The sequence below is a fragment of the Pan paniscus genome, chromosome X (genome assembly GCF_029289425.2).
Source record: "Pan paniscus chromosome X, NHGRI_mPanPan1-v2.0_pri, whole genome shotgun sequence".
Classification (NCBI taxonomy): Eukaryota; Metazoa; Chordata; class Mammalia; order Primates; family Hominidae; genus Pan; species Pan paniscus.
This window is the reverse complement of record NC_073272.2, coordinates 112,291,305-112,316,437: the sequence shown is the minus strand read 5'-3', so window position 1 is coordinate 112,316,437 and position 25,133 is coordinate 112,291,305. Positions and strand designations below refer to the sequence as shown.

The 25,133-nt window shown below is 40.5% G+C and overlaps 1 protein-coding gene across 5 annotated transcripts in view; it reads left to right on the top strand.

The window, feature by feature from the left end:
* Window positions 1-25,133, top strand: part of AMOT (angiomotin) — a 66,609-nt gene that overhangs the window by 32,442 nt on the left and 9,034 nt on the right. For all 5 annotated transcript variants that reach the window (XM_008975561.4, XM_063601755.1, XM_034950343.4 and 2 more), the window contains 3 exons: window positions 3,943-4,088; window positions 17,058-17,207; window positions 18,255-18,445. In XM_008975561.4, coding sequence (XP_008973809.2) covers window positions 3,943-4,088; window positions 17,058-17,207; window positions 18,255-18,445 — 487 coding nt within the window. The remainder of the gene's footprint in view (window positions 1-3,942; window positions 4,089-17,057; window positions 17,208-18,254; window positions 18,446-25,133) is intronic.

The window sequence follows — 25,133 nt, the reverse complement described above, 5'->3', positions numbered from 1 at the left end:
TGCTAGGTCTCCAAATGACCCTTTCAGCTCATTCCATGCAGCTTCTAGCCAGCTTTTACAAGTTCGTTTGATCTTCACTTACAATACTGCCCTCCCTTCCTGGGTTGTTCTGTTGTGCTCTGGTTTCAGAACAGGTTTTTTCTTTTTCTTTTCCCTGTACCTCCTGTTCCTTTGTCAGCATATCTTAGAGTAAGGAATGTAGTTTTTCTGGTGTCATCAGTGCCTAGTATAAATTTTTGTGAAATTGCTTTTGTGGCATCACAGTTGCTGTCAGAGCTAGTTCACTGGCAGAAAGAGGGTGGCAGACTCTCAGATCAAAACAAAACAAAATGTATAGATTCTTTGTTCTGGATCAGCTAGATCATACTCCTTTCTGTGTGGAGATGGTATTTCAGGTGTCCTAGGAGCTCTTTACAGGTTTATAAAATGTGGTAACTTAGTAAATCAGACGGTATTACCGGCAGGGCAAAAGACTGTCAAATGGCTCTAGGAAGGAAAAGTGAAGTTCATCAACTAGCCAGGGAAGAGGGCATGACTCTTGTCCCTCCTAATTTCTTTCGGCTTGGGACACTGACAGGGTCCTGTATGGTTGGAACTGTGGCAGGAGAAAGGAAAGCCCTCTCAAAAAGCCTCTCTGGGGAATGTACTGCAGGAATCCTAGAGAAACCAAACCAACTCAACCCTAGAAGAAGGCAGCCCGGTATAGTAGAACCAATCTGGGTGTAAATAAGGGCTCCACTACTTATTTACCAACTGTGGGACCTTGTACAAGTTAGTCAAGCTGTCTGGGTCTCTGTTTTCTCATATGCAAATTGGAGAGGAGAATAGTACCTTCCTTGTATGGTTGTTCTGAGGATTAAGCTAGTACAATACCTGGTATGCAATACGTATTCAACAAATGTTCCTTTCTTTCCAAATGCAAAGTCAGAGTGGGAAAGAAGGTGAGACTGCCCTATTGAAGTTTCTCCTATAACTTAAGGTTTAAGTCTCCAGATGAAGAGCACTTAACCTCCAAAAAATCGAAACTACTTGTTTGAGTTTCTGGTGTGAGGTCTGTCTTAGTTAAGAGGAGAGGAAAGACAAGGGACATAACTACATGTGTCATGGTCCCCTGTAGTTATAATGATTTGATTCAGAAACATGGAATTGCTGATTTTATAGGTCAGGTGACTCTCAACTTTCTCATACTAAAAATTAGTATACAGAATCTGTTGTATCACAATGAAAGGTTTTGAAGCTACAGATTCTCATTACTAATCGTGGTGATGATGATCATCATCTGCTTTATGTAGTAAGTTCCTTTGGTGTTTGGTTATGCTTTCTAACATTTCTTTCACTTAAATAAATCTTCTATCTCATTTGATCCTTACAAATATTGTGAGGTTAAATAAGATGGTATTGTTACCTCTGTTTTACCATCTAGCATTGTTGATTCTTTCTTAACATGTCTTTCTTTCTGCTTATATTATTGATCTGATCTTGCATGCTGTCTACTTTTTGTATTAGAGCCGTTACATATGAATCATATTTGTTTTAAATTCCCAGTCTGTTAATTCCAGCATCCCTGCCTTATCTCGGGGTCTGGTTCTGATTCTTGCCCTGTCTTTTCAAACTGTATATTTTACCTTTTAGTGTGACTTGTAGGTTTTTTCGTGTGTGTGTGTGAAATGGCAGACCTGATGTATGGGGTAAAAGGCAACTGTGGTAAATAGGCCTTTCAGGATGTGATAGTAAAATCTGGGGGAAAGGGAAGTGCTCTAGACCTATGATTAGGTCTCAGTCTTTTAGTGAGCCTGCGCCTCTGGACTGAACTTCACAAGTGCATCTCAGTTTTTTTTCACCCCTTTAGGTGGTGCAGGATCACTAGAAAGGGCTTCAGCTGGTTATTTCCTTCTCTCGTGTGGAAGGCCAGAGCAGACTGGAGTTGGATGTTTCCTTTCCCGTGCACGGGTCAGTTAGGCTCTGGAAACAAACAAACAAGCAAACAAAATCCCAAAAACTCATAGATTAGGTTCTGGTTAAATAGTTTCTCTTGAGGGCAGGCCTTGTTAAGAACAGAATGCTCTGGCATATTTCATAATGGTTCCTTTTTCCCTCTCCCTGCTGGAGTCACAAGGGGTCCATTTCACAAATAGACATCTACAACTAGGACCAAGCAATGAAATCTTTAAGTGATCATTTGGGAAGAGTGAGAATTACTTCGTTGGAATTCAGTGATATCACTTCAGGTGTAATATTCTGATATTCTCATTAGCTGTGGGTACTGGAACAAGGTACAGCCAGCCACTAGAAGAGGGCAGATTGAGATAAGAATAGTGTATGGACCAAAGTGTAAAATCTGTTTAGGGATTACTTATAAATCTGTATTAACTTATGCAAATGCTAGCTTGTGATCATGTTCCTTCATTCTCCTAAAAATTATAGTTTTGGCTACTGTCTCATACTGGTGCTTTCTTCCTCTATTTTTCTTATATCCATCCACAGATGTTTATTAAACGCTCATTATATAGGTGCTGCTAAACTGAGCTCTCTTTAAAACCCAAGCCAGAAAGACCATTATCTGCCCACTAAGCTCTTCCATTCTAAGGTCATAGAGTATATTTGTATACACATATGCACACACATGCAAGTATTTATATACACACATACGTTTTTGTATATATGCAAGTATATATATATACACACACACATGTTTTATACATATGTATATATACATATGTATAAAACGTGTGTGTGTAAGCACACAAGCATATTGGATTACTTTTTTTTAATTTTAATTTTTTTGAGATGGAGTCTTGCTCTGTCACCAGGCTGGAGTGCAGTGGCGCTATCTCGGCTTACTGCAACCTCTGCCTCCCGGGTTCAGCCTCAGCCTCCTGCCTCAGTCTCCCGAATAGCTGGGATTACAGTCGTGTGCCACCACGCCCAGCTAATTTTTGTGTTTTTAGTAGAGACAGCGTTTCACCATGTTGGCCAGGATGGTCTCTATATCTTGACCTCGTGATCCGCCCACCGCAGCCTCCCAAAGTACTGGGATTACAGGCATGAGCCACCGTGCCCAGCCATATTGGATTACTTTATTTAAAAAAAACTGAACTTTCAAACTCTAATAGGCTTAAAGGGAGAAAAGGAGATTCACAAATAGAGGATGTTTTCTTCAGGTGAAATAGCTGCCTTTCTTCCTCTGATCTTGATGTTTTCCATCTAACTTTGCCCTGTTCTTTACAGTGTTCCCTCCACACCTAGCCTATCCTACCGGAGAAGGAGTAGGATAAAAGCATAACATGATTTCCAGTTTTAGTGTATTATCTTTTAAAAGACATTGGATTCCCAAGAGAAGCAGATGCTGAGATAAAGTGGGTTGGGTTAGGGGGTGGTGTTGGGTTAGGTTTTCCGTGGAGAGGACATGTTGTCGAGTAGACTTGATCTCAGTTACAAAGTGATGTTAGTGTGTGAAGGGTGGGCTTGAGCTTTTATCCAGTTTATGAAATGTCATTTTTAGCTCTATTTAATGTACTGTCATGAGGAAACAATTGGGAAAATGTTTTGAGCTCAATTGCTTTTTGCCAATGTAAGACAATTTGGAAGAAATAAAATTGAGATGAGCCTACCTTTTCTTCTGAGGGCTCTGTGTGTGTGTGTGTGTGTGTGTGTGTGTGTGTGTATTCTTTGTGTAATGCCTAATGATTTTTGGAACACGTTACAACTATTTTCTCATTGCTTCTGCTCAACAACCATTAAGTTGTTAAGTGACTTTTCTGAATTTCTACAACAAGTTAGTGATAGAGCCAGTGATAGAGTCCAGATCTTGGGTATACTGGTTCTTCAGCTGTGCACTAGAGCAGTAGGCTATCTAGTAAAGGGTATGATGTGTCAATTTTGCTCAGGTAAGGCTTTGAGCCAGCTCCAGGCTGGCAGTGTTGATGTTTAATGTCCTGACAGATAAAGAAAGCCAGCGTGAGAAGGAGAAGCTGGAAGCGGAGCTGGCCACTGCCCGTTCTACCAATGAGGACCAAAGACGACACATCGAAATCCGAGATCAGGCCCTGAGTAATGCCCAGGCCAAGGTGGTAAAGCTGGAAGAAGAGGTATGGTTTCCTCAGGTAGCATATGAGCCTGGGGGTGGGAGGGCTGGGAAATCGGGGACACTGGGCTCCACATTGTGGTGAATTGGCAGCTGCATAATCCCCAGAAGGGACGTGCCATCTGCTGCTCCTAGTTTCCACTGTGCTGATGTGAGTGGACTTTGCTTTCTTTTCTCTTCTTGGTAAATTCTTTTCTTTTGCTCCAAAATAGGAAATCACCAGGGTCAAGAAACAGTTTCCATTTGTTCATTCATATAAGAAGCTCACTGCCCCCATATTCCAGGCTCTTACTATATACCTAGCCCTACCATAAGCCTATGACAGATATATAAATATATATATGGACATAGATGTATAGATATGTATATGTATAGATGTATATTTTAATTTCTGCCCTTACAGGTATTTTAAAACTTTATAAAACTAGAAAATAATTCTAGGTAGCTTAAAGTACTCTAAGGATTTTGAAATCTGAACAGCCCTTGTCTACCCAGGCTTAGTGGGAAGTCAGTCCCCTCTCAGGTCAGAAATGATTCTTGCTGGCCATATCTTTTACTGTTGGACTTACTTGGCAGATTGGTTTTTGAATAGAAGCAATCTTGGGAGGTCTGAGACAGGATGGGACCCAGGGACAGTTTACAGTTTATTTCAGAAAAAATGCACTGGCCAAAAGCTGTGCTGTGGTTCTCAGTGGCTACTTCTAGAAAATAGTTACGTGGAGGAATGGACTTGTCATTTATGTGTGTGCAGAGATGAAGCCTTCCCTTGACAAATGCAAGGGCCCCCAAACTATTAAGCATATGATTAATATGTATCTGATTAGGCTTGACATAGATGCTATTTGATTGCAACACTAAACTGTACTCATGTGAAATAGAGGGAAATTTGCTGCTGGCTTGTCATTAATTTATCTTGGATGTCAGTTGTTATTGCACTGGACTACTAACTCTTAGATGTTTTGCCCTTCAGGGGATGGGTGTGTTCCAGCAAAAATTGATGCTAAAGTGTATCTTGGTAAAGAAAATTTCATATCTCACAGACTTCTGCTCTGAAATTTGAATTGTTTTAAGGGGAAAAATAGCCTTCATCATAAAAAGTTGAGAAATTTGTAGATTTGAAACAAAAGAAATTTATTAGCATTTAAAAAGCATTCTGGCTATTGTATATGAGGTATCTTTACTGCCTTCATTCATTGCTTGCTTCCTTTCCCTCAATAAGAATAGGTCTAGTTCCTGGAGATTTCCCAACTTATCAATTTCCTCTGCTTTCTTTTTTGGATATTAAAATGCTTGTTGGAGTTGGGCTGTAAATTCACACTTTACCAGTGGGTAGTGCCATCTAATTCATGATATCCCTTAGCCTGACTTGCTAAAATATCAACTTCAGGTAGTATAAAATCAGGTTAATATCTAGCTTCATCAGTTGTCTATATCAGAACTATGCTAAGTTGCTCAACAGAAAATGAGGAAGACTTGTACTTACCTGATGTCTAGGTTTAAGGAGCTTATCGCATCCTTTTGCTACACCCCATATATTCCCTTCCCTCACATTTTTGTGAGGACATTCCAGAGAAAATTACAGGATGGGGTAAGACTGAATTCTTTTAGAGAAGGGCAAGCTAAGAGACCTGCTGCGAAGAAGTAGCTTGCTGGTGGTCACATGGCCAGTCTTGGGTAGAGCCAGAAATAAAACTGGTATCTCATGACTCTTCATTCCCTAAACCCTGCTGCCTTTCTCCCTGTCTGAATCATCCTTTGGTTCACCTCCCAAAAAGAAAATGTGGGTGCTTGTTCAGATTTAGTAACCTCTGCATCTTTTAAGTTTTTAAAAAATTTCTTCACTCGTCGGGCCTTTCTTTTCAAAAGACTATGAGAAACTTGTCCAGACTGCTTTGAGATTGGGGTGTACAGAGAGTCCTGCTGCCCCTCCGGGAAGGGTGCTCAGCCAGTTGGAGATAAATGGGGACAGACTGTCTGCAGCCATTTTTCTTTGCAACATCCGAGGGCACAGTGGTAACTGGTTGTTTGAAAATATTGAAAATAATATATGTGTTGGGAGAAAATGTTCATTTCTAGTTCCCACTGGGCAGCCCTCGCTGAAAAGGTTGCCTGAAATGTATTTCTGGCTTCAGACTTCTGAGGCTTTTCTGGGCATTAGTCCTGGAGATTTTTAGTAGTTTTCCAGGGGCCCTCCCCAAAATATGTATGTAGCTTTACAATATAAAGAAGTTCTAAGTATTGAGCTGGGATTGAATGATGGCATTTATTTCAAATGAGGTCATCAATTATTGTTAAGTTCTTAGTCCTCATCCAATTTGTGCTTTCACATGGAGTCTAATTGTTAGGAAATTCTGAGTTGCTCTTGCTAAAGGAGGTGAAACCTTTGACTGGGAGAGCAGGCTTCCCACCCTCTACTCAGCGGAATCTCAGAGGCCATGTGATGTCTTCCAGACTTTCAAGCCCGCTCACTTCTAGCACATATAAAGGCTTGGAAGACCACATCTCAGAGAAAATCAACTGGTTCTTATTTCCCTTTTTGTTTTAGCAGTCTCTCAGAGCTGGATTTGCTCCTGGGCGCTGTTTGTCGTGTCTCCTCTATATTGTTCAAAGGAAAACATCCCTTTTGCTTATCCTCAGATATAGGAAATTGCTAATTTAAGTTTTGCTTTGCTGCTGTGACTCAGTCTTCATTAGGCTTTGCTCTTTCAGGGCTGAAATTTCAAAGTTTGGAACATCATCAGGGAGGTATTTGAGGTAAACAGGTAGTTCTGGAACAGATCTAGGAAGGAGCCTTCATTGTGATTGCTTCACAAAATCATTGAACATTTCTAAACCGAGAAAGGTATTCATGAATAGAAGAGTTATCCTTCTGTCTGTTGGAAATGGCTCAAGTAAGGCTGTTTTTGAAGGCACATGGATATGTTAGATAACCTGCCTGTGTCCCATATAAACAGATAATTTAGTGATGGCTTACAAATGGCATCATGAACTTTCCTCTTTTCTCGAACCTTAGAAGTTCTTCCAAGGAAAACCTTTCTAGCCTACTTAGCAAATCAAAATTAGGGAAACTTTCTCAAATTAGACCTTTTGTCAGGAGACTATTTTTCTCAGCTTTCTAACTACAAGGTCACTTAGGTAACTACTTCTCATTGCATTAAGGTGGTCAGGGAAAGGTTATGACTACTTTAATGGTCAGAGGACCCTTGCATTTATTTATGTCTTTCTCTTTACAAAGACCTCATTTAGATGCTTTTCCTGAAATTCATTCCTTCTTGCTAATCTCATTAACTCTCTTGCCTGAGGTTCTCTACAATCACTGTGCTCTAAACTCTACATAGAAATGTTGCCTCAGGCTTACAAAGAACTTTCTCCTGAAATCACAGCTTCCATTTGCTCCCAAGTTCAATGCATTCTTTCATGGACCTGGCTCTGCTGACATCCAGGAAGGAGGTATCTTGCTGGGGAGGGGATAGCACTGTAATTATAAATCAGACCTGTTTTCTTGGTGAGTCACTCTGATCCAGGCCTTGAACCAGCGTGTACCCTGTGCCCCTATTGCAGTAGCAGCCGAACGAGGTAAATGGTGCCTTTCCGTCCTTGCCCTTATCTTTCTTTCGGGACACGTAGGTCCTATTGAAGTGGAGGCTCATTAAACTCCAAGTCAAAAGAGCTCTGTGTCCTACAGCAACCACGGTATTCTCCCATTCAAAGACAGCCTCCCCACCCCCTACCAATTTGACCTCGCTGGAGATTTTCGATGGATGTCTGGCATATCCTCTCACAAGGCTCAGGGCAGCCCAGGCTTCTGGCTGGCTGCTGTCTTATGATGATCCGGAGTGGAAGCGGCTTGGGTAATTGTTTCAGGGATGGTGGGAAAAAGGCCTTGGCAAGATCAAAGAGGGAAGATGCTGCGGGTGGGCTGCTTACTGAACTGAGTGCACAGGAAGGGAGAGTGTGGAATGTGAGAGGGCTGGCAGAGAGAGCCAGTGAGCCTTGTTCTTTGGCTTTAGGCTAGAATGAAAGCCATGGAGATTCAACAAGAAGGGGCCCAAATGTTAACCTTTTCTGAACTGCAGTGGCTAGTGATGATTTAGATGTCACATTGATAGCTCGTATTGGAGTAGCCAGTGCATTTTCTGGAGTCCCATTGCAATTCTACTTAATTCTCTAAGGCTAAATTCATACCGTTTTACTCCATTTCCACCATTGTTCTTAAGGGCTAATATTTTCCCTTCTTTCTGGATCCCTTACTAATTTGATTTGTCTTTTTGGTTTTAAAGATACATAATTTTCTGCTATGACACCTATCCACAAAGCATCATAACCAATTTCCTGCTTCCCTGATATTAGAGGAAGATGTCATAGGCATAGATATTTATATGTCTAATACTCCAAAATAATTTTCAAACAGCAATAGGATTTCATTGGTGAAGGTAAATCTTACCCAGTGTTTTGATGGATTATAGATTTGGATGGAAGATCCAAGGATGTGAATTATGTGTGCATTTAGAGTATTGATAGGATACAGATAAAATACATATCCACCCAGGAATCTTCCAAGGTGTTCTGCTGGTGCATTATTGATTTATTTGAAGTGCATTTCATCTAAGGATGACATTCTCCATATTTATCTCAGTCTATTTTATCTCTTTCTTTCTTTTCTTTTCTTTCTTTCTTTTGTTCTCTTTTTATTTTTTATTTATTTATTTATTTATTCATTGAGATGCAGTCTCGCTTTGTCACCCAGGCTGGACAGCAGTGGCCTGATCTTGGCTCACTGCAACCTCTGCCTCCCGGGTTCAAGCTATCCTCCTGCCTCAGCCTCCCAAGTAGCTGGGACTACAGGCATGTGCCACCACGTCCAGCTAATTTTTTGTATTTAGTAGAGACGGAGTTTCACCATGTTGGCCAGGCTGTTCTCGAACTCCTGACTTCAAGTGATCCACCCGCCTCGGCCTCCCAAAGTGCCGGGATTACAGGAGTGAGCCACCGTGCCTGGCCGTATTTACTTTTAGGTAGGCGTTTTTCCACCCAATGTGTTACAAGAAAGAAATTATGTCTACCCCCAAATAGAGATGGAGTGATCTCTCTGAGCTCAATTCTTTCAGTCTTTCCTATGATTTTGGCTTTTGGAATTCCTAAATTGGAAGCCTTGTGGGTTTCTCTTTAGTCGCCTTTACAACATGAGCCCTATTCCTGAGGTAGCAAGTTTTTAGAGGTGGTTTTTTTTACTCTTCAATTCTTTTAATATCTACCAGTGGACCACAGCCTACTGGCAATGGACAGAGGCAGCTTGCTAATACCAGGGTAGTGTTACCAAATTGCTTCAGCATGAACCCTTACTTGGATCCAGTGGCTCCTGGGTAAGACTAAATCAGATCAAACTAAAATCAGGCTCTTGGAGCAACATATAACCAGTGGTATGAAGGAGAATAACAATAAAAATACACTTCAGTTGTGACATTTGTATAAGAGTGTTTGGAGTTGTGGACAATACAGGGGAAGAGGAAAATTAGACAATGAAGGCACTGGACTTAGTTTTATATTTTTAGCCTTAATGTCCTTTAGCCAATGGAGTGTTTGTGTATGTTGGTGGTCATCCAGCTGGTATTAATAGTCTGTCCTTTCTGCCTACTGATCTGTATTTTCTTGTTTGTATTTTTTAAACATTAAACATATTTACAGATATATTAGTATATCCCCAAAGAACCTTGCAAGTGTTATCCTCATTTGACAGATTAAGAAATTAAAGTACAGACAGATTAGGTGATACAGTCAGTGATAAATTTAGGAGAAAACCCAGATCTCTTAAATCTAAAACATTTTAACCCTGTTCTTTGTCCACTAGTGAATAAATGGGAAGCTAAATGATTAAGTCGCTTCCTTGCAAATGGCTAAGACAAATGGGGCTCTAGAAGTAATTTTGTATATAGCCATCCTTTAAAAAATAAGTTTGAAAGACACCCACAGTTGTTGGAAGGAGGGAAGAGATGCCATCACGTGGTATTCATTTGCAGGGATCAGATTTTCCTGAGTCAGAAGGGGGTTAAGAGATCTGCCAAATACTTGGGAACTGGTTCAAAATATTACAGAAGTGTAATGGAAAATCATATGATTGATTGAGCTCAAGAGTATTTGCCTTATGCTTCAATAGATTGCCTTCCCACTGTTCTTCCTCTCAATTTTATGATTTTCCTTTAAAAACTTATCTCTGAATAGGAATGATATGAAATTCTTATCTTGACTGGGCCAAAGTGAATACATTTATGAGGTGTGTGTTTGTTATTTGTATATTTGCAGTGTTGTAGATAAGCTATACTATGCTCATTTTTGTTCTTGAATGTAATAGTTATTTAATATTAACTGTTCACCAAGAATATAGTGACCAGTAAACTAGAACTAGAACTTAAGAGAGACACCAAGGAAAATAGAAGGGCTCTACCCTTAAGTGGCCTATGGATATTGCCTTCCAATTGAGGCAGAAACTTTGTCTTGTTTCCCGCTACATCCCTCCTGCTCTCATTTGTAGAATAGGGCCTGATGCATAATAAGCATTCAGTAAATATCTGTTGAATGAATGAGTGAATCCACACATGAATAAAATCTTTAAAAAATGACTGCTTAATAGAGTACACATGATGAGAAGCTATAAAGAAAAGCAGCAATCAGGATCAGGTAAGATTATTCAAGGAAGAACTCTTGGAGAGTTTAGTGATTTAGTAAGGAGGGATAAGAAATGATCAGACCAATATGAAGTTTGAGTATTTGCATAGTAGACCTGGAAGAATTTTAAGACAGTTGGAGCCTAGATTGATAAGGCATTTTTAAGAGCCATATCTAGGCTGAACAGGGGAGAATGACAGTACACTGGTGAACGTAAAAGCATCAAGTAGTTTGAGGTATGGATGAAAGAGAGCAGCTCTGGTCTAAAGAAGAGAGGAGGTAGGTTTAAAAGTGCCTTGGATATAATAGGTACCTAATAAACACTAATTGAATGGGTGTGCTAGCAGTAGTTTAAGAGGTTGCTTTTTTTCTTTCTTTCTTTCTTTCTTTCTTTCTTTCTTTCTTTCTTTCTTTCTTTCTTTCTCTCTTTCTCTCTTTCTCTCTCTCTCTTTCTTTCTATTTCTTTTTTTCTCTTCTTCCTCTTCTCCTTCTCCTTCTTCTTCCTCTCTCTTTCTTGTCTGTCTTTCTTATCTTCCTTTCTTTTTTTGACAAGAGTCTCTCTCTGTCGCCCAGGCTGGAGTGCAGTGGCGCGATCGCGGCTCACTTTAACCTCCGCCTCCTGGGTTCAAGTGATTCTCCTGCCTCCGCCACCCAAGTAGCTGGGATTATAGGCGTGCACCACCACACCCAGCTAATTTTTGTATTTTTAGTAGAGACGGCGTTTCACCATGTTGGGCAGGCTGGTCCCGAATGCCTGACCTCAAGTAATCCACCCGCCTCAGCCTCCCAAAGTGCTGGGATTACAGGTGTGAGCCACTGCATCCAGCCAGTTGCTTTTTTTCTTAAATGACTATTTCAGGAAGTCTGTTATAGCAGCTGTCTATAGGATGGACTCATGGGTGGGTGTGTGTGTGTCTGTGTGTCTGTGTGTGTATGTGCATGCATGTGTGTATAGATCAGGAGAGCAACTGAAAGTAAGATCTGTTAGGTGTTATTATAGCTTAAACTGTGTTGGCTATGAACACACAAAGAAATGAAAGAATATGAGAGATGTTAGAATTAAGACAGTGGTAGATTGGATATGATAGACAAAGGAAAGAGGGAAGAATGATAATTCCAAGATTCTGAGACTGGAAAAATTAGGTAAGTGATGATGATCATGACTGAACTATCAAAAGGATGACATTTTGAGGAAAGATGAAAGCCATCTGGGGCATGCTAAGTTTCAGAGTGAGAAATCTTATAGTCACCTAGAGGTCTGTGACTGAGGATAACATGATAACATTAAAATATTAGTGTGGCACAAAGGAGATCTCCAGTAGTGCTGCAATGTTGAGCAAAGTTTCTGAACCTCAGCGTTACTGACATTTGGAGCTGGATAACTCTTTAGTGGCGGTGGTAGGATGCTGTCCTGTGTATTGTGGGCTATTTAGCAGCATCCCTGGCTTTTAGTCATTAAATGCCAGTAGCACCCCACCTCCAGTTGTGACAACCAAAGATGTCTCCACACATTGCTAAAATGTCCCCTGGATAGTTGGGCATGGTAGGGGGTGGGGAGATTGCCCCCAGTTGAGAACCATTGATATAAAGGCAAAAAAGGAAACTACCATAGATTGGACCTTGGAGTACTGTAGGAGGCGGGAGTCAGGGTAGGGTTAGGGAGAAAGTGGATCTAAAGATCAAGCCAGGGAGTAAAAGCGGTTTAGGGATCTACATTAAGAAAACACAGAATTGGAGAAAGCAAGGAAAGGATTTGACAACTTCTTGAAAGTTGGCATTTGGTAAGAAAACTTTAATAGATGAAGGATTTACTCCATTCACTGAATGTTCAAGAGGGATTTGGCTTAAATGATAGATTTACTTGGAATCTTGAGGGCTCATGGGTACTGGTCTCTAGATTAGAAACTAGAGTGTCTAATCTGTGGTCCTCACAACTCATTTTATGCACAAACACTCGAACCACTTTCTTGGCTTTGGAAACTCTTTAAGTGAACCTTCAGTTCTTTGAACACTGAAAACAGAAAAATAAATCATCTAGGGTCTTATGACAAGAACACACATTATATAGTATGTCTCTTGCATGTACATACACACAAACTAAAGCAAAACTTTTGTTTTTATGCCTAAGAATGTGACAGTACAGAATCTTAGGACCCCGTTTGGCTGAGCCCTCTTGGATATTGGTCAGTGTTGAAGGTGAAAAGGGGATTCTGATTCACAACCGATTTGGGAGTTAAAGACTCTTAGAGATCTTCTGAGATCATGTATCTAGCCCTGTTTTTTTTTTTTTTTTTTAAAAAAACTTCTGAAATCCTGGTGGGGCAGGGCATTCCTAAGAGAGAGAAGATCATGTGCAAAGGCAGTGAGGGGTGAAATATTATGGGCTATTCAGGAACCTTAAGCTATGTAACCATACTGAAGCATCAAGTATGAAAAGATGATGGAACAAAATAAGGTGGGAGGCCCATTCTCTAGGGAAGACAGGTAACAGACAACAAAAATGAACATGAATACAACACACACAAAGCTCTGGCAATTGTTTTTTCAGGTGAAATTTTAAATAGAACCCTAATACGTAAAACACATAAAAGAGGAGCCATCTGATACAACCCACCCACCATAGTGGCCCCTCAAGCACCTCCACCAAACACTGGGACTCTGCATCACCATTTGAAGACCTCTCCAGGGGTTTGCCAACTTTTCTCTAAAGGACCATATTGTAAATATTTTGGAGTTTGTGGGCCATGCAGTTTCAGTTGCAACTTCAGCTGTTCGACTCTGCCATTGTAGCTGTAAGGCAGCTATAGACAAAATCAATGGACATGGCTGGATTTGGGCTGCTGCTGACCATTTTGGTTTGCTGACTCCTGAAACCCCCCTCATTTTTTTAAACAAATGAGGTCTCTGTAGCTGAGAATAGAGAAGCAAGTTGCTATTAATAGCAGAGCTAGGACTAGAACCCAAGTCTCCTAATTGTCACCTTGTTCCTTTACCTTTCATTGTGCTGTCAGATAGAAATTTCTGATATGCGTATCTGACATACACATACACACACACACACACGCACACAGAGAGAGACAGAGAAAGAGGGAAGAGAGAGAGAATGAAAGAGAGAGAAAGAGAATTTGTTTTGCCTAGGGGTCTTTAGTTAAATAGTACTTTTTATATTAGGTAAAATATTTCTTTCTCCTAAAGCAGAGGTACCTTGCAAATCATGTCATTTGGAAAGAAATGCAGTATCCTTGCAGCTACTCAGTGGTTGCTTCTAACTGTATTTCCAATGAACAACTTGCTGTCCAAAGATATCTACAGCATAAAGTGTTTGAGGCCTAATGTTATATGTCCTCCTGTGGGAAAATGGCTATATTTGCATTGTCTAATTAGACAATGATGTGATCATTAGAGTTACTGAGAGAATGATAGCCATGTCAAGGATATCTGGAGTGAGTGTTCAAAGTTGAGAGGACTGGAATGTGTATGGCTTGGTATTAATTTTTCTCTAAAAAAGAACAAACCACCTGGAGTACTTTCTGTACTATACACTCTACTAAGCACTTAATGCATCATCTCATTTGATCCATATAAAGATACATCATGATTTGTCATGACTAAGGTAAAAGTGAAGCACATAATGTTCAAGATAGTAGTGGAGTTAATAAAGCATATAGGTCTTTGTTCCTTTTTACACGTAGATAAGATCTAGAAAATGTAGAGAGTGTAACTTAGAAGATGGTTGGCTTTGTTGATTGCATCTCTAGGATCTTGGACTGGTCACATGCAAGAGTTGTCTTTTTCTACCCTATCTAGAGAGTAGGCATTTACTAGGTGATTATGATGTTTATGGGTGAGTTGCACTTTTTCTCCTTTTAAATGAGGTGGGAAAACTATGCCAGCCACAGTGGTCTTGCTACCTTGTGGAAAATCATCCCAGTGGCAAATCAAAATGAGATATTTTTTGGCTTGCTTTGTGGAATTTATCTGACCTGCATGTCTATCTTTAGCCAACTCGGAGAACTCCCCAGGCCTTTATTGCATTTCCCTTCCAGAGAGTTGGCTCAGTGACTTCTATTGCGGGGTGCTTTTGCTAGGATATTTAGGTTTCCTTTCTGAAGAAATCCACGTGGCCCTGGATTGCTTATTTTTCAGTTTTGTGAGCTTGCATTGCAGTAGTTTACCACCAAGGCAAGAACTGCATGCTATCTAAGTTTAATTGCCTTTAAGTATAACTGCTGCAAGCCTTAGTAATTATAGTTCACATTCTCTGCGTTAACATTGCCCTGCTCCCTTAGGACTTTCAGAGCGATTCACAAATAAATGCATTCAGCTTTAAATTGCTCATAAGGATTATAAGACCCAAAAGGTGAAGGATAGAGGTTGTTTCCTTCTCTCCAATTATTCAAAGCTTAGCAAATAGGAAGGCAGAGGCAAAAGTTTTGGTTGCCCTAGTCAGTGTTGTTATAAACAGCTACAAATCCCGGGGAAGAAAGGTTTAAACTTACTGAGGTAAAGAGTTTGATGGTGTTTTGTTTGTTTTATTTCCTAGGAAAAGTTCTAATGGATAAAAACATCTAGGCTTCGAACTCACCTCAACTGGTTTTCAAGGCTAGATTGAACTAGACTTGGAATGAAAGGAAATGTCAAAGAAGTACAACAAAAGTCGAAAAAGTTTTTGTTTTCCAGTTACCTAGGCAAGGCATACTACAGGTCTGGTAGGAAAATACAAGATAGGGTTCCTTCAACTTAGAGAAAGTTCAGCAATTCTAATTTGAGGAGGGGGCCATTATAAGACAAAGAGGGTTTTTCTATCACTACATGCTAGTGCTGTCTGACTGGAAATTCTACCAAGTAGTGATTTGGACTCATTACCATGAAGGTTTCTGCAATGAGGGAGTCAGGTTGGTTCTGCCAGCTGGGCCCCAGCTAAGTGGCTGTTAGGCAATGCTGGTAGGGTGGGTAACTTATGTTGCAGTTATCTACCTAGGTAACTCAAGAGCTTGGGAATTTGTTGAAAAGTCAGAATCGGATGCCTGAATTTCTTTTTGACTAGATTATCAAGAATATTTTCATATTTTAATCTGAAGAGTGAAGGTGTCTCTAACATCAAGTTGATGTTGATCCCTAACATCAACTTCCATCAGAAGAATAATGACAGATGTGCCCCACTTGGAAGAATTTCTGCTTTGGAAACAGCTATGAGTTGATTTATTAGCATTGAGGAGGCCCCACAAGTATTACGAGAAGCATAATCTGCTTATTTGTTAACAAGTTGGGAAGCCTGCAGTTTCCCCATATCTTCTTTAAAGAAGAAGATATATATCTTCTTTAAAGAGCTCTGAGATCTTTCTCATTATTTTATCTGCATAGAGTCAAGCTTTTGCTTATAAGCTACAAGGTTACAAAGAACTCACACTCTTATTCCCTACTTGCTTCTACATTTGCTTTTGGATATGGCTTACAGGCTTGCAAAGAGGAATAATAATGTTTGACTCATTTAGTTTCACTTTTGAGTCATTAATTTGAGGCTTTCGGGATCTTTTATGGTTCCAGAATAAAAGTTGAGAGACTATAGCCCAGGGTCTCCAATTCAGGCTCATGAAGTAGCAATCACAAATAACCTAAAGAACTAGCAAGGCAGTGCTAGGCGATGTGGAGACTAAAGGCTTTTGACCCATCACGTGACGCCTTTACTTTTGAGAAGCAGAAACTTTCCAGGAGAGCAGTGATGGATTATATGGGGTGATTACCAGGACCAAAGACTTCAAAAAGACAATTCTGACTTTCTTGTACCTTCAGCAGTTGATCACCCTTTTTCTCCAACTTGGAGAAGAGACAGCTACATAAAAGGGGTGGGCTTCCTTTCCATACCAAAGCAAACCTTTCTTCCTGGAGATCCACCCTTTTAAAGCATTTGCCTAATGCAATAACCAAAATAAGATATGCCTTCCCCAAGAATAATCCATATGAGAGTGAAAAAGGCCAGAGATAAGGATGTGCATAATTGGGAATCTGAAAAACTTGGCCATCTAACATAGATGGTACTGATAAGAGTAGACTTTGGGAAGGTATAGAGATAGGGAAGAAGGAAGAGGTTTAAAAGGTATTCTCGATTCCTTCACATTCTCTTTATGAGCAATACAAGGCAGCCTGCTACTCATTGTGAAGGACCTTCTCGCCATCCATTCCTTTTTGCAGCTGGACTCTAAAACAAGAAGAGATCTAAACACAAGGCTGGATTTAGGGGATACATAATTGACCCTGTTGCTTGCTGTTTTTCCTTTCACCTTGCAAATTACCCAACATGGATTTCCAGCTGAAAAAGAAGCAAGTGTACGTTGACAAAGTGGAGAAGATGCAGCAGGCCCTTGTACAGCTCCAGGCAGCATGTGAAAAACGTGAGCAGCTAGAGCACCGTCTCCGGACACGACTGGAGAGGGAACTGGAATCCCTGAGAATCCAGCAGGTATGGAGAACTTAAAGGAAGAAAGGAAAAAAAAAAGTAAGAAAATGACATTATTCCTGGTTGCTTATTTTTCAGTTAGCATTTGACGTGAACACTGAAAGCACACACTTGCTCATTTTTACATTTTTCTCCCACCTAATCTTACTCCAGAGTGCCTCCCAATTGTGAATACAAAGTCTGTTTCCTTAGCTTCCTATCCCAGAAATATCCTTTAAGCCTTTTATCTTGCACCTTTTATTTTCACATGAACTCCAGGAACAGTAGACGCTGTAAGAATTAGCGCTGCTACACAAATACACATCTTGATATTGTAGAACTAGAAATGGTCTTCAGAAATCATCTGGCTGTACCACTTTTCAGTTTTAGATGAATGAAAATCAAGACTAGGAAAAGTTGGCATGAGTCACTAATGATAACTACAACAAGTTATGGGCAAGATAGGATCTAAATCCTAGATTTTTTTTTTTCTTGAGACTGAGTGCAGTGGCGTGATCCAAGCTCACTGCAACCTCCACCTTCCATGTTCAAGCAATTCTCCTGCGTCAGCCTCCCGAGTAGTTGGGATTACAGGTGTGCACCACCACGCCCAGCTAATTTTTTTTTTGTATTTTTAGTAGAGATGGGGATTCACCATGTTGACCAGGCTGGTGTTGAACTCCTGACCTCAGGTGATCCACCTGCCTCAGACTCCCAAAGTGCTGGGATTACAGGTGTGAGCCACCATGCCCGGCCAGATTTTTAAATTCCCATTTCTGTTGTGTGTTATGCTGGCAGGCAGGGATGGCAATTTTTAGGCCATTAATTCACTTTCTGAGTAGCATGACAGTTTGATATGACAGGCCCCTTTCCTGGCCAAGGGAACCTCACATTCAAGCCCATGATAGGAAGTCCTGTGGCCCTGGGAGGAGATCTGAATTCCCCCTGCTTCTTTCTGAATCAGAGTCGAAACAGAAGTAGGCTGGGCAGTAATCCTCTCCAAGAATAGGGGCTCAGACACCATGGTTCTTCTCTCACTAACTTGAGGGTTCTCTGCATCTGCCCCAACAGCGTCAGGGCAACTGTCAGCCCACCAACGTTTCAGAATACAATGCCGCTGCGCTGATGGAGCTCCTTCGGGAGAAAGAGGAGAGGATTCTGGCTCTGGAAGCTGATATGACAAAGTGGGAGCAGAAATATTTGGAGGAGAATGTGATGAGACATTTTGCTCTGGATGCTGCTGCAACCGTGGCTGCTCAGAGGTAAGTAGTTAGCTGGTAGGGCATGAGTGGGAAGAACAGAAAGGTCACTGATTCATAGATTTTTCCAGTGTTTTATTTTCTTTAATATTCTGGGTTTCCCCCCCAATTTCTGCCTAAGTGTGTTTTCTTTCATCTGATTATGCAGGGACTGAACGGCTGTAGAGACAGAGGGTCAGGGATTTGAACATCAAAATTGTTTTATAAACTTCTTAGAATCATAGTTCAGCTTTCCCCAGAAGCCAGAATGATTGCAGATGGGATCAGCTGAAAATTTGCACCCCTCCTTCCCCAGAGCCACAGATTCTTTCAGCCACATATGCAGGTTGTTTAGCCCCAGGACCGGAGTGAAAGCCCCTCCAGAGAAACTACCACTCAGAAACTAAATGTCACTGAGGAGTTGCTGCTGTCATTTGATAGCTCTGGCTTGTCCAAGGTATGTCAAAGGCTGTGCTGAACTTGAACCCATCCCTGCCCTTTGGGAAGGTCAATATTTGAAGGCCACATTCTCTATGTGCATAACCTCATCGTGTGTGAGCGGTCACATTTCATCTGGTAAGGGAGAGAAAGTGGCTGGAGGATTTTTACTTTTTGCTCCTTATTTGTTCCCCTTTTCAAATTATAAAAGTCAATTATTGGCCTTTGGAGGAAATAGTTGCTCTTACCTCATGTGTCTTACCTTGCTGCTGCTCAAAATCATCAGTTGGGGTAAAAAGAAAGGAAGAAAGAGAAAGAGAAAAAGAAACAACAACAAAAACTGAATTAAAGTCAGGTGATGACTTGGGTTGTGGCGATAACAGAGCCTTGGTCTGGAATTGGGTATGAAAGGCAGGCTACAGTATATTGCACCCAGATAGGTCTCTACCCAGAAAGTTATTAAAAACCACAGTGTTGTTTTTAACATTCTCCTAAACATGGTAAGCCAGCAGAGTCTGGAAGTGCTTGCCAGACTTTGGGTTGGGATATGTATGTGGAGCGGGCAGTGGATACATTTATTTTTGAGTCCTTCCATGCCAAATCAGGTGGGGAGGTTCAGTGCTAAGAGCTGAACCGGTGCTTTATAAGCCCACTTCGGTTCTTTAGGAAGACATGTCTCTCTAATGTCATCTGCTTGTCTTCATTAGATATCATCTATGCCTCAAATGGATGGAAGCTGCCTGTGGCTTGATTCCTAAGCAAGGCATACTCAATACATGCCAGTGTGGCAATAGAGTGCACAGAAGCCCCAGCTCTGCCAGAAGATGGTCTCGAAGGTTGTAGGCAGGTTAGAAGCAGAATTAAATGTAATTTTACCTGCTAGCTCCCAAGGAAACACCTGTGTCCAGCACTTGTTCAGAGGTTATATAAGAAACCCTGATGCTGAAAAAACATTGTTATTATTGACAGGTGGAAAGATACAGGGTAATTTTGTCACCTTTAGGCAGAAGCTTAGAAACATACAGGTCACGAGAGTGTGCAGTGTGAGAAAATACTAGAAAGCTACGGTTCATGGTGCCTACCTCAGAATAGACTCCAGGTCAAAATGCAGGAGAGCTTCAGGGGTTGTCACTTGGGGGCCTTGTATAAAGAAACTACCCTCCTTCCTTCGTCCTTTGAAAGCTTTGTGTATTCGGGGAATCCCCTTTCAGATGGATTTTCAGAATCTGTTGGCTCCCACAAGGTAGATTTAATTTAAATTGAATTCATTTTAATCATCACATAGAAACTTTTCATCTAATCACTGTTTTTGGCAAAATGTGCATGCCTGTCATTTAACAGGCTAAAACACAGCCTGGTTCCCACCTAGAAAGAACACTTTCCAATAGTTCCACAGGTGAACATTCCAGATCACGACTGTGTGTCTTTCTGGCATGCTACTAATCCAATCCACAGGAGATGCTGACAGAGAGATTGTATTGAAATTTCTGTAAAATATGGGAATTGGACTAGGTGATTCCTTCAGACCTTCCTATTTCTAGGATTATATTACTTTTCCAGTGATAGTGCCTCTTACGTTCTACCATGGAGGTTGGTTTTCTTTTCCTCTTTCCTTTCAAATGAGATTCTATATTTGGGAGGTAACATTCAGAAAACTTTATTTTAAAACCTGTGGGCTCTTCTGCCTTTCTTTCCAACATTTCTTTTTATTCCTTTTGTCTACTTGTTTTCCTCTTCTTTCTCTCAATCTTAAATGTAGCTATTGACCAAGGTTCTGCTCTTTGCCCCTTTCCATGGTAAAAGTTTTATATTTTCTTTTCTTTCAAAATAATTCTTTTTTTTTTTTTTTTTTGAGAAGGAGTCTCGCTCTGTTGCCCAGGCTGGAGTGCAGTGGTGCTATCTCGGCTCACTGCAACCTCCGCCTCCCGGGTTCATGCCATTCTCCTACTTCAGCCTCCCAAGCAGCTGGGACTATAGGCGTGTGCCACCACGCCTGGCTAATTTTTTGTATTTTTAGTAGAGACAGGGTTTCATTGTGTTAGCCAGGATGGTCTTGATCTCCTGACCTTGTGATCCACCTGTCTCGGCCTCCCAAAATGCTGGGATTACAGGTGTGAGCCACCACGCCCGGCCTCAAAATAATTTTCAAGTGTCTAGGATATTGGCTACAATTGGAAAGTGCTCAAGTGTATTTGAGGAAGGAAGGAAAGTAGAAAAGAAAGAAGAAAAATGGAAGGAAGGAGAAAGGAAGATGTGAAAACAAGAAGGAAACAATTTCTAAATGTATAAATTATATCCCTAAATCTGGTGCCACATTTCAATGATCTGCTTGGTTTCTGTGTATTCTACCAGGATCTCAAACTTAATATATTCCAAACCTAATAGCTCATTTGGTAAATGACAGATTTCACAATTAGGACATCTTGCTTGGATGGTATCAATGATAGTTGGGTAAGACAATTTTTTTCAATTATGATATTGGTTACATATTAAAAAATCACCTGTTGTAAGCGTACGGTTTGATGAATGTTGGTAATTGTATACAATAGTGTAACCACCACCACAATTAACACAGAGGACCTGTTCTAAAGTGTTCTTGTGCCCTTGAATTTGATCGCTTCCTCCCATGCCTGACCCCAGGCAATGACTAATCTGTTATTTTGTCATAAAATTATAATTTTCTTTTCCAGAATGTCATATAAAAGGAATCATATTGCATTTACTCTTCTTGTTTGACATATTGCACTCAACACAATGATTTTGAAACCCATTCAAGTTGATGCTGAGTAGTGTTCCATGGTGTGGATGTATCACAGTTTATGTATGCATATTTGGATATATGCATATTGGGGTCATTTCCAGTTTTTGGCCATTGTGAATAATAAAATATAGATTATAATATAAGAACAGGCAAGTGTCTTTTCTCAGGTGATAAGTCGTATTAGGTGGTCTATTTATACCCCTTCCAACACTTTGATATTATGATACACCTCTTGTCAAAGGGAAAGCTGTTGATGTTAACGATTTCAGACAAGATCAGAGTGTGAAAACCTAGGTTTTTAGCCTTTAAGAGTCCAGGAGGAGGCATTTTGATGCATATGGAAAGTGCTGGCATTGCCCTTTATCCTGAGATGCATCTTAAACATCAGATACAGCAACTCTGTGAGATTGGTCAGCTGTATGTTTAGGTGAATTTTCCTTGATGAGAGGTTAAGAGGGCCAAGAGATAAAGAGAAAGCGAGAGAAAATTGAAGATATTTTGGCATATCTAAAATGAGTATTTGATACTTAAAATATTTGTTTTGTTCAAAGTGATAACAGGAAATTTATTTCTTTCATTTTATTTAGATAATTTGCCCAAGATCACACACAGCTACTAAATGGCAGAAGAACTAGGATTTAAATCTGTATTTTTGTCTCCTTAGCTGCTATAATTCTGCTGCTTCTTAGAAATGGTGTAGCTCAAAGATGGTAAAATAGGAATTATTAGCTGTTCAGTAAGATACTAATTGAGGCTAATTATTTAGTTACCTGGAAATATTATAAATAATCACAATAATATGGCCTGAATTAAGGCTCCATATTATTTTGTCCCTAGGGAGTCCTCTCTAGATGCTTAATATAGATGAGGGGAAATTACTACTGAGTAGGATTCCTTGTTCATTCGCAGAAGAACCAATTTGGCAATGCAGATTTTTAGTTTCAGCTCATAAACAATGAATTTATTTCTGAAGAGCAGCAAAAGGATGACAAGATAACCCACCCAATCAACTATGTAATTTTTATCAGCTTGCATTTACTGAATTAGGTTGCTACCTTTCTCAGAATGTGTAATGTTTCATGTTTATTTTGAGCAAAAGTAAATTCTGGAAAGGAGGAAGTAAAGAAAAGGGAAGCAGAAGGTAGAAGCTGTTCACACACATAATGCATGTCTACCTATTCCCTCTTTGTAGGCATTTCTCAATTTCCTTCCTCTGCTTTCTTCTCATCCTACCTTCTGTCTTAGTTATATTGTTCTCTGCTCTAGCTTCTCAGTAATAATAGCAATGATAATAACCGTAATAGTAACTCTGATATCTCTAAAATTAAAGTTAGAACTTTGAACAACTTGTTAGATACTGGCATATGGCAATTCTTAAGTCACTTTCACTCCAGTGTACCTAAAATCAAAACCCATTGCAGTGCTTTCCAAAAGAGCCTTTCCTCAGTTTCCTTTTACAGCAAACAGTATTTCATCTCTCCTAGGCATTTGAGTTCGAAATAACAAAGTTGTTATTCATTCTTCCATCTCCCTAACTCCCACATTGATATTGTCTCCAAATTCTATCAGTTCTACTTCCTATAGCCTGTTTCCATTTCCGTTGCCACTTCGCTGGTGCATAGTTTCATGATCTGTTGCTGGGATTATTACAATCACCTTGCTGACTGGTCTGCCTGATTCCAGTGTTTCACTTCTCTTATCTTTCTGTCACATTTCTACGAGAGATAAGGCCGTCTTCCTAAGGCATGGCTTAGATCATTTTATTCCCTTGGAAAGCTCTAATAATTTTCAGCACCTATTGGAATAAAGTCCAAACTCACTGCTGTACTAGTTAATTATTGACTTTTTTCTCTTCCCTTGTAAGTTTCCTACAGTTAAGGACTAGTCTTATCCATGCCTTTCCCCTCTCCAGCCTCCCAGGAACTTCAAACACAGTGCTCCACTTACGTAGAGTTCACATATTAAATAAACAAAACGATGATGCTGATAGGAAAAGATAGGCTTGAAGTTTGAAAGGCCACTAGGTGTTTTAGGAGGTTATTGGTGACATGCTAGAAAGCAGTTTGAGCAATGTGATGGGATAACTTTGTCAAAAAAAAGAAGGAGAAAGAAGATGACAAACTGTTTACTTAAGAATTTGAGAAGGAGGTTGTCAACATCAGGAATATGCAGTTTGGGGTTTGCAGGTTTTATTTTCAGATCGTAGCCCAGCATCTCTCTCTCCTGATGTTCTTAAAGAACGTCTTGGAGTATTGGAAGGTAGCAGGTCAAGTTGCTCGTTCAAATACTGTGCTTGCTTGCTTTTGCCTAAGCCATTGGCCTAGTAGCCCTAGTCTTCTAGAAGGAAGATTGATGCTGAGGGCTGCCCTGGCAGCCCTGTCGGAATTCACTAAGTGCCCCACATTTTCAGGCTCCATTCCTGAGGAGTTAACAGTGTCCATATCAATTAGCTGGCAGGGCTCTGAGTCCCCAAAATGGTCTTTTATGCAATGAAAGTGGCAGCAGGCCAGCACTAGTTCCCCCAGTGACAAACCGTATGCTCAGTTCCCCAGTGTCCGTAGACACCATGCACTTTTCAACAGTCCTGGCTCTAAAGCCCCAACCTTCACATTGGAATTCTGCAGTACAGGAATTGCTTCCAGGATTTTACCAAGAGCTGGAATTCTTTCAAGTCAGAATCTCTTGTAATCTCTGTATGTTAGTCTCCTTCCATCTTTCCACCTATGTGATTCATTCTCTCTCGCTCTCGCTCTCCTCCACCTCTCTCTTTCCCTCCTTCTCTTTTTCTTTGAGAGACAGGGGTCTTGCTGTGTCACCCAAGATGGAATGCAGTGACACAGTCGTAACTGACTGCAGCCTTGAACTCTTGGCCTTAAGCAATCCTTTTGCCTCAGCCTCCTGAGTTATGTGGTTCTCTCTTAATAATAGCTTTGTTGAGTGTTTTGACCATGCCTGACACTGTTTTTACATGCATAATTTTATCCTCTATGAGATGAAGTTACAAATATTGTTCCCACTTGGCATATGAAGCGGCATGCTTAGAGCAGGTAATTTGACTTTCAGAGGTCATAAAGCTTGTTAGGGGCAGAGTGTACTTGGAGAAGCTGGGACCTGCTGAGTTGTCTGTATTCAGAGCCTGTGCTCTCAAGCACTATGCAAATGCTGCTTCTTCTTGGGTACCCAGTAGGACTACAAGCCAGTGAATTGCACTAGAGAAAGTATAGAATGCTGAGATGGTAAAATATTTTGAGTTTGGCAAATGATGAAGGCCATTGTATTCTTTCCCCTTCTTGTTTTCCAATTATTTCATCATTCCATAAATGGTTTCAACCTTGCATATAAGGTACACGTATATTTTGGGGAACAGTAATTTTATAGAGGCTCACCAAAATCCCCAACCTTAATAGCAACTTTCTGCCTCTTTTTCTTGCCGCTTCATCCCCATCTGCACTAGACATAATCTTGAAGCTAAGAGAACATAGTTAGCTCCCAACAGAAAACATGCCTGGAGTT